This window comes from Apium graveolens, unplaced genomic scaffold (genome assembly GCF_009905375.1).
Source record: "Apium graveolens cultivar Ventura unplaced genomic scaffold, ASM990537v1 ctg200, whole genome shotgun sequence".
Classification (NCBI taxonomy): domain Eukaryota; kingdom Viridiplantae; phylum Streptophyta; class Magnoliopsida; order Apiales; family Apiaceae; genus Apium; species Apium graveolens.
In genome coordinates, this window is record NW_027417487.1 from 36,847 (window position 1) to 46,198 (window position 9,352).

Consider the following 9,352-nt stretch of genomic DNA (forward strand, 5'->3'; position numbering starts at 1 on the left):
CATACATTAACGAATATCTAAAGAAACCATATTGAGAATCCATGATATGACTATCATAACATCTAGTCAAGTGCATAAGAAGATTAACATTATTAACAGGTTTTGCATATGATCTATTGACAAAACCTGATATTGATGTAGGAATTTGGTAATAACAAAGTGTAAGGTTTGTGATGAATTGGGGGCTGAGATTTCTTAGGGTTGGTGGTGGCTCCTTAAGGTTATCGCTTATGACCTATTACAATTTGCCTATGTATCCCTATTTATAGAGAATCAAGCTAACATAGTTCTTGACAACAAGAAACCTAATGATCTTAGATTTCTCATCCCGATGCCTAGTAGGAAACCTTCTGGAAATCGTCTTCTACTAGCTTTAGGAATGTCCTCCGATGAGGCGTAACCACAAAGGCCCAAGGCTCGTCTACGGATTCGAGATTTCGTGGATAAGGCATCACCCCGACCAAGGATAACCTTCCACTACCAGTTATTTCTCTAGTCCGTGGACGCATGTATACCCATGGTGTACCCCAAATATGGGAGACATCTTTGTCCCCCAGAATGAGGAGCCCCCACCAGATTACATGATAAGTGATCCCAAGTTTTTGGGTGCAGAATACAGTATATTCCGAAGACTCTCAACGAGAACACCAGTTGACTATAGAGATAGAGCTCATAAAGCACACACTAGAGTTTAGTCCACATCCCCAATAAGGACACCTATTGACTACACGAGGAGGCCTTCCGTCCAGGCATACCCCTGGAGGTCTGTGACCACGGACACCACATTCTTGTTATTGCATTACAGGAAGGGGTTCTTTAATTGAGTACCTGCAAAAAATATGTTAGTAATAATGATCCGTCGTCTTCCCAATATCATGAAGCGTCCAAGGAATCTGTCTAAAATTCCACCTTCTTCCAAATAATACAATAGGGTGAACCCTAATTTATTAACAAGTTAGGGCTTCCCATGATTGTTGTCTTATCATGAGGGTGTGGCCTCCCTTTTCTTGGAGGAAGGCAAACCCTAATTCAGCTTGAAGTAGAAAATTGGTTAATTATTTGCCATAATTGAGTCCAGTTGACCCGAATTTGACCTGGACAATATTTGTACCAAATTTTGGGCATAAGACCTAGCTCCAATTTTGATAATAATGTAATCTTCATTGATCTAAACCACTAGTTGTAATTTTGCTCCAATTGAAATAATTGTAACCAAAATTATCCTGGATGATTAGGCAGGCGATGTAGAAAGTACGGATGATTTACATCGATATTGAAAGTAGATGTTGATGAAGAAGCATTTCCAGCAATTACATTCCGATAAGATGGCATTGAATTCGTTATTAAGATCTTAGATCAGTAAGAACGATGTACGGTTCTGCAATTTAATGTGCTAACCAAGAGATTATGATGAACAACAGATAAAATGTTGCAAGAGATTCGAGAGAGATTTGTAAAAAAATGAAACAGAGAATTTATAGAGATTATTATCGCGATCGTGATAATAAGATCAGTAATCATCTGAAAAATGATTAGTATAGAGATCTTAGCTCTGATACTATGTAAACTTCATTAATGGAGCACAAATAAGAAGAAAATAAGGTAAACTAGATCTATCATTAAGAAGAAAAAGAATAATAGTTGTTGTGTTATCTTCCAGAGAATGAACTCATACAAAGCTTATATACAATTTTGCTAGAATAATTTCCGGTAACTAAAATATAATGGATCTATAAGAGCATCTCCAATGGGATGTTAAAAATAATGCCAAAATTTCATGTGACATGAGGTGATATGACATTCTTGTTAGCCATTGGAGACTCTGGGGTGCCAACCAAAGTAGCCAACTTTTGGCACCCTTTGGCACCCTCCCATATTATGTTCATCACAAACCTCAGTTTCCATTTCCTCCGATAGAATTAAATACAAAAACTTGAGTAGATTACATTCAGTTAGCATTTTTTTTCTTTTATATGCAGGTTTGAAGAGACCTTGTTCTACATGTCCGACATGATATCGGACACATGATATCAGACGACAGACTATTTTGCACTATTACATTTAGCACTCTAATCTGTAAACCTTCACAAGTCTGAGGTACGTTGAGTATCTAACCAGAGTTCAGTTGCAAACTTTGAGGCCTTGAGCTGAGTACTTGTCGCCTTCGCTGTCTCTGTTGCTTTAGCTGCTCATGGCATGGTGCAAAAAACTCATGCTTAAGAGCAGCTTCTGCACTTATTCTTGTTCTTGGGTTCAATGTAAGGCATTTGTCCACAAGATCAAAGAACGATCCCGGAAGATCCTTAAGAAGTTCTGGCCTTTTTGTGTGTAACCCAAACCAATCACACAGTTTCTTGGATGGAAGGTATTTTACATCAAGAAGTTGCTGCAACGAAATTGGATGATTTAGATAAAAGTCAGATATATGATTAAAAAATTATTGACAGTATAATTATAACTTAGTGGTACCATGGGAAATGAAGATTCACGGTCGTGTAACCTAGCAACCTCCCACAGATCTTCACTGCCCCTCAATTCTGCGATACCCATCAAGTTCCTGCCAAAGAAAGGATTTCACGATTGACAAACTCTGAGAATGAAGCCTGTACATGGCACTTGCATGAATACTTACTGGTCCGGGTCACCAACAAAAGGCGATCTTCCGCTGGTCAGGTAGACTAGTGTCACCCCAGCAGACCATACATCTATCACAGGACCCTGAAAATAAGATTTGAGCAATACCTGCACAAATAACAGAACTTAAAGTCTTAGACATGTTTTGTGCAAGGCCATTTTGAATATAAGGAAGCTTCATATTAATCACATTTAGCTTATAAAGTTCTCTATTTTTGTTTCAAAAAATCTAAGTGAACCAACTGTTTAACCTGCTAAGCCAAAGGAAGAGATAAGAAGCTCAAAGGATTTTAAAAAGCAGTGATAGAGAATGGGAGTGACAATATATATCCGGCGTTCGAAGGAGGAAAGATGAGCAAATAGATGGAGAATGATGGAGAGGTGAGACCATTCTTCCTGCAGTAAATTATAATTATTCTCACTCGTCACTCTTCTTCCTTGACCGCAACTAGAATTGATCTTGCTCTATTTTTTATTATTCTCTCTCTATGTATTCTACTAAAATTGTTTCCTCTCTATTCTGTTCACTTATACAATTCGCATGCAGCTTAAGCCATAGGATTACATAGGGCATGAGACTTTCAACAACCAGTTAGATGCCAACATTACTTCCTACTAGCATAAAGCCTAAAGTAAAACGTGAAATCCTCTTAATCCATCAATTTTTTCTTTCTATTAAATGACCCTACATCAACGCCAATATAACTTTCTTACTGTACGAATAGATAAATTCCGGAAGAAGGGATGTAAGTTGGCTGCTCTTTGTTGTTCAGATAACTACTAAATTTAAACTATTATACATATCATATTATTCACAGAGGACTGTGAGAAAAAGAAAATTAGTACAGAAAATTGACAACAGATTCAGAACTTACTTCTGGTGCCTTGAACCCTTTGGTTCCAACACAGGGACCTTCTTCCTTGGTCTTCGGTTTCCCTGTAAAAGCAAAACATGCCCCACTATAAGACTGAACTTTATCTTTAACATCCAGAGACTTAATGTGGAAAATAAACACAATGCCAGCACCTGTGATAGCAACCCCTGATATATACAGAGACATTGGAGTCGGGTAGGCGATGTTACTGTCACGAGGTGAAGCAACATTCCTCTTTCCTTTGGATGTTGGAGGACTTGCTGCTTCCTGGTTGGGACTGTGCATTGCTTTTCCCGCCAGGCTGATCAGCTCCTTTCTACCTTGGAAAGGCACAGGTTCTTTCAGCCTTCCACCTGAGAGTACTTTTTTGCTTGCTGCAGATTTTGCAAGAGGGTTAGATTCTGCACAGGCAATGAAACATAATGAAGGCCTGTACAGCTCACTGCTTGTAAGTGAGCTGCTCGCGATTACTTATTTTTAAGCTTGCATAAGATCTAATTAATACTCAGATACTAGAGCTTACCAGTTGTTCCATATATCTTGTTCATATCCTGCATGAAAAAAAATGTTGGAAGGCAAAGCAAAAACTCTCAGACTGTGTGCTAATAAATATACTTCACACAGGATAAAGTGCAAAATAATCTAGAAAAGAAATGATGCACATACCCTAGCCAGGTTAAAGTCTATTAGATAACCCTTATTCGCCATTCGCGAGAAAAGGAAATTCTCGGGCTTAACATCCCTATGAATTACTCCCTGTAGGAGAGATACAAAGAAAGTAAGCTACTCTCTTTGGTAACATGTTAAGAAGTTATACAAGCATATACCAAAACCAGTTTATGCAGTTTTGTACCTGCTTGTGTAGACTAGAAAGAGCTCTGAATAAGCAATAACCATACCACTGTAGTTGATACAGAGTAATTTCTTTCTTCAAGACCTAAAAGATATATCAAAAGTCAAATTGGAAGGAGCCTCACCAACTATACAAATTAATAGACTTTTTAACCTACTGAAAATAGAAAGAGGAAGAGCAGAGCTAGATATCACCTCAGGCCTTTCATGCTCAAAATACTGAAGAACAAGACAGTCAGCACTCCTATGCTTGAAAGAGCCTTCGTATTTTATAATAAAGTTTTTGCCCCTGTAACGTAATTTATTAAATATATAAAGTCATTATAATTTTACAATCTTAGGATGTACTAGATTTTTCAGGTTTTAATGTCATTTTTACCCGTACTGCTCCAACATTTTCCGTTCACGTTGAATGTGGTGTCGGTTAGTATTGCCACGGGGACCTGTAAAATCCATGATAATATAAAACATATCTAAAGCATATTTGGCTTTAATTATATCAACATTTCGTAAAACAAAAAACAAAAGAGTTGCTATTGAATGATGTCTATTGACATTTTTCTAGTAGCGTAACTATCCAGCGGTACGAATACTTTCTATAGTAAAAGCTGGCAAACGGGTAAACAAATACAAATGAAGAATACTAATTTTTAAAACAAAACTTGCTTGCCTCTAAAATTTAATCAGAAATGTTGTTTAACCGCATGCATCAAACTTATTAAGGCATCTTGCTTGTCCAGAATATTGATTAAAAAAATTAAAGTACAAGAACATATATAGAGAAATCATTTCATATAGCATACATTTAATTGCAAGTGGTATCCCATCAAGCTTTCTGATGACCTTGTAAACAGTCCCATAGCCACCTGCATTTATGTTCACAAAAAAAATGTAGTTAATGAAATCAAGATGCCCCTTTGTTCTACCAAGGATCTAAAGGTTATTAAAGCTTTAATACCTGAACCTAATATTTCCTCCACAATGAAACCCTTTAAAGCTGGGAGGGATTCCAACTGAACTTGTTTCTATATATACATCCAAAATTAGGAGTAATACTAATTAGTAGCTAGGTCACATATATTATCACAAAGCAAATACTGCAATGCCTAATTGGTAATAAAAAGGTCTTCCTGCACGCAGTGGACGTCTTACCTTGTGAGAAGTTGAGATAGGTTTTCCATCAGACTTGTAACTTTCACCTGTAGAGCGTCCCTTCTGTACATCATCTTGCTTTAATTTCTGCTTCATAAAGATTAATTCAATCAGGTATTTGGTTGACTCAATTACAGGCACGAAGATTCTTACAACAAATGCATATGTACCTCATATATACAAACATATATAGAGTACAAAATAAATATCAAAGTACCTTCGGAGACACTGTTTGAGCTGGAGTATCCACTACAATGGTGGGCGGACAATTTCCACCTACATAAAAATGAAAAAAAATGCATTATTTACCACAATTAAATAAATTATGATGACTAATATGCTGCAAATTGAGAGCCAGGGCTCAATGTACCACAACAAATTCTCATATATATGAAAGATGCGTTTGTAGAAAACGATGTAAAATCACTGCGCAATGCGCGGAGACATGCATTCATTAAGTGACATAACTCTCAAATGCGTATTTGACACACATTAATGAAGCGGATCTCCTAATATTTGTATCACATTAATATATCTTTGTACATTATGAATAATAACACATGTATACTCGTCCTTTTACATTTTTACTAAAAAAACAGCAAATTCAAAATATGTTCGCCTTTAAAACCACGAAAACATCAAGTATGCAAATAAAGTATGTGGAACAATATACAAAATGATAAAATACATTGATCAAGATTAAATCATACCTCAAACTACAACTTCTATATCTACAACCACATAAATTAAATAACTAATGACCAATATATTAAAATTAGAGGCAGAAAGAGAGAGTACTAAATATACCACATCAAATTTCTATAAGAGAAATACATATATTGAAAAAGATGATAAATAACCGCACAATATAGTGACATACAAATCTATTTATTTAAAGATACATTTCTCAAATGCATATTCAAAAACACATATTAATAATATGAACAATACAACTCTTCCAACACGATTCGAGTAATACGTGGAATGAGTTTAATTTTTATCACATACTAGAAAACATAAAATAAAAACTATCAAACATGCCTTTGTCTTAATAATAAACCACGAAAAATATTAAGTTCGCACTTAAATAAAATTTATCACCGTCGTTTAATAATTATAAAAATAAAATTGAAATCAAACATGACACAAAAATATCAATACGGGATAAAGTATGAAAAACACATCAATGAGGGGAACTCTAATTACCAATTGCACCCATATCTCCTCCGGCCAAAACTAGAATTCCCGTGGCATTTCTCTTTCTCTTCCTCGTATAAACTTTAGTTACATTAGCTAGAGGATTCTTCCGCTGGTGATACCGCAGACTCCTAGGCACAAACGCTACACCGCTCCACAGATTCCATAAAGCCTGAGTGAAAGCCACAAATGCCGACATAGTAATAGATATAACTGGATCGGGCCTCAAGAATACAGTCCGAGGCAGTGAACACAGCGATCCAATCAAATGAAGAGTGAATCGCAGGAATTTGCAACGTAACAAGAGCTCCCTTAAACGATTAGGCCTGCCAGATTCGAGCACAAGGCTCAGTAGATGCAAAGCAGTTTGCACACGTCTGGCAGCATTGCTAGCAAGGACCATGGTGAGTTTAGAATTGAGCTGTGAGAAAGCGATCATACTAGCTGCCATTGCTGAAACGACGGCGTAGAGAGCCAAACGGTGTTATCTGCAGAAATTAAGAAGATTTGTGTCTACAGATATGAGGGAGGCGGAGAGAGCGAGGTAGTGATTTTACGGAGAGAATATTTGTATTTATACTGGAGTTGCCAAAGCGGTTTCAAATGTTTGTAAGGGTTTCTAGAAGGCCACGTGCACTACTCCCGCTCATTGAGCGGTTCAAGTGTACAACTAGTTTAACCTTTTCATTATTAAATCTAGCCGTAAAATCCATAATAATATAAGGTTTCACTCAATTAACTTAATTGTTTAATTTTATATTTAACTTATACTAACTTAAAATCATGTCGCTATAATTTATCATATACTATTATATTTTATTATTAAACTAGTCGATAAAGCCGCGTTTCATAGGCTAGACTAGAATTTTTTTTTTAAAATATTTTATGGATCAATTTTAATATTTAGACAAAAATTTACGAAAAAATATTAACAATATTTCACAATTTCTTTAAAATAATATTTTGTAAAATTGGTTATCAAGCCAATAATAATTATATTATTTTGTATAAAATATAAAAAATTTACAGATTTCTCTAACAGAGCTCTTCTTCGTATAAGAAATATTGAAATCTAAAATCTGATCAAATTTGGTTGAACACACTCTTTTAAAGATTAACTACTATATTCAACAATAAACATATAATATCGAATCGAATATCTACCCATTAAGTCTTTTTTTCTTTTGCCACAAAGGTGAAAATTCATTAACTCAAATCATGAATGATTACATGAAAAAAATTTGGTGGGATATTTCCCTTACTCCAAACACATTCACCTAAGGAACTAGCGTTTCTCGCTATAACGTGAGTCACTTTATTCGCATAATGCTTAATAAAATTTAATGTAATACTACATTTTCCGAAGTAACCAGTAATCTTCTGTATTCATCAATCAATCTTCCCAAAAATGAAAGATTGAAAAAAGAAACCACTCATACAGATGAGCCAAAGCTTGGTTTTGTATTTATCAAACAAACGCTTGCTTACAATGTAAAACCACTCAATAATAGAAAGGAACTAGATAGCTAAACATACAACAGTGATTGAGATAAATCAGAAACTCTCCTATTTTAACTCCACTCCTCTATCAACTCCTAAATTAATGCTAACAACCACGACCTAAACTTGTTGCCTCAAATAAATCAGAGACAGCAATTTATTTGCATATATAGTAAATAAACAGTAAATAAATAAAACAAGTTTAGATTATATTCTAACAAACTCCCCCTAATCTAAACTCGATTGCAAGTTCTTCACGCCCATCAACTCACGCATTCCTTCAAATTTAACTCTGGACAATGCCTTGGTTAACACATCAGCTCGCTGTTCATTTGTGTTGACATACTTGAGAATGATTTCTCTCCGTTCTACGCACTCACATATGAAGTGGTAACAAATGTCTATATGCTTACTCCTCCCGTAGAATACTGGATTTTTTTGCTAAATCTATTGCTGACTTGTTATCGATATTGAGCACCACTGGTCTAGCCTTTATATCTGTTATCTGCCTCAGCAATTTGTACAACCATATTCCCTGACAAGCAGCTGCTGTGGCTGCCATAAATTCGGACTCACAGGAAGATAACGCCACACATTTTTATTTTTGAGACACCCAAGTAATAAGATTCTCATTCAAATAAAAAACCATACCTCCTGTAGACTTCCTGTCATCCACGTTTCTCGCTAGATCACTGTCTGAATAGCCTGCCAATAAATAGTTTCCTTTACCTTTGGTGTAGATCAGCCCGTAGTCAAGAGTTCCGTTCACATACCGTAAAATACGTTTTGCTGCAGCCAAATGCAATGTTGTGGGTCTCTCCATGAATCTACTTATTACACCAACGAAAAAGGCTATGTCAGGCCTGGTAAAAATATGATACCTGAGCCCTCCAACCATGCACTTAAACTGTGTTGTATTAACTTCCTTTCTTATTCATCTTTGTCTAGTTTCACCATTGGATCCATCGGATACCTTACTGAGTTACATCATTTCCTTCCAGCCTTCTCCACTACTTTCTTTGCGTATGCAGTATGCTTACACTCCTCATATCCTTTTTAAACTTTCTTATATTTGCTATACTAGTCCCGGTGATTAGCAAATCATCCATGTAAACTGCAACTGCTAGCACTTCTTCCCCCTC

At 35.9% G+C, this 9,352-nt stretch overlaps 2 protein-coding genes across 2 annotated transcripts; both read right to left on the bottom strand.

The window, feature by feature from the left end:
* Positions 1–1,876: 1,876 nt before the first annotated feature.
* LOC141700266 (putative cell division control protein 7 homolog 1) lies at positions 1,877–7,257 on the bottom strand. The gene is made up of 15 exons (XM_074504072.1): positions 6,720–7,257; positions 5,731–5,789; positions 5,514–5,600; positions 5,320–5,386; positions 5,165–5,227; positions 4,741–4,804; positions 4,557–4,650; positions 4,363–4,446; positions 4,176–4,265; positions 4,033–4,060; positions 3,662–3,883; positions 3,510–3,571; positions 2,633–2,742; positions 2,470–2,557; positions 1,877–2,386 (listed from the first exon to the last, which is right to left on the bottom strand). Exons 1-15 carry the CDS (start codon positions 7,159–7,161, stop codon positions 2,111–2,113), a joined length of 1,836 nt encoding a protein of 611 aa, XP_074360173.1. The 5' UTR covers positions 7,162–7,257; the 3' UTR covers positions 1,877–2,110.
* Positions 7,258–8,619: 1,362 nt separating this feature from the next.
* Positions 8,620–9,108, bottom strand: LOC141700265 (secreted RxLR effector protein 161-like). Its single transcript, XM_074504071.1, has 2 exons — positions 8,862–9,108; positions 8,620–8,765 (listed from the first exon to the last, which is right to left on the bottom strand). Exons 1-2 carry the CDS (start codon positions 9,106–9,108, stop codon positions 8,620–8,622), a joined length of 393 nt encoding a protein of 130 aa, XP_074360172.1.
* Positions 9,109–9,352: the final 244 nt, after the last annotated feature.

Coding starts and splice junctions, on each gene's coding strand:
- LOC141700266 (XM_074504072.1), bottom strand. CDS start 7,161: ATGGCAGCTAGTATGATCGCTTTCTCACAGCTCAATTCTAAACTCACC. Junction 3,884..4,032: donor CAAGATATATGGAACAACTG/GTAAGCTCTAGT, acceptor CAAAATCTGCAG/CAAGCAAAAAAGTACTCTCA. Junction 3,572..3,661: donor ATCAGGGGTTGCTATCACAG/GTGCTGGCATTG, acceptor TTGCTTTTACAG/GGAAACCGAAGACCAAGGAA.
- LOC141700265 (XM_074504071.1), bottom strand. CDS start 9,108: ATGGTTGGAGGGCTCAGGTATCATATTTTTACCAGGCCTGACATAGCC. Junction 8,766..8,861: donor TGACAGGAAGTCTACAGGAG/GTATGGTTTTTT, acceptor AATTTATGGCAG/CCACAGCAGCTGCTTGTCAG.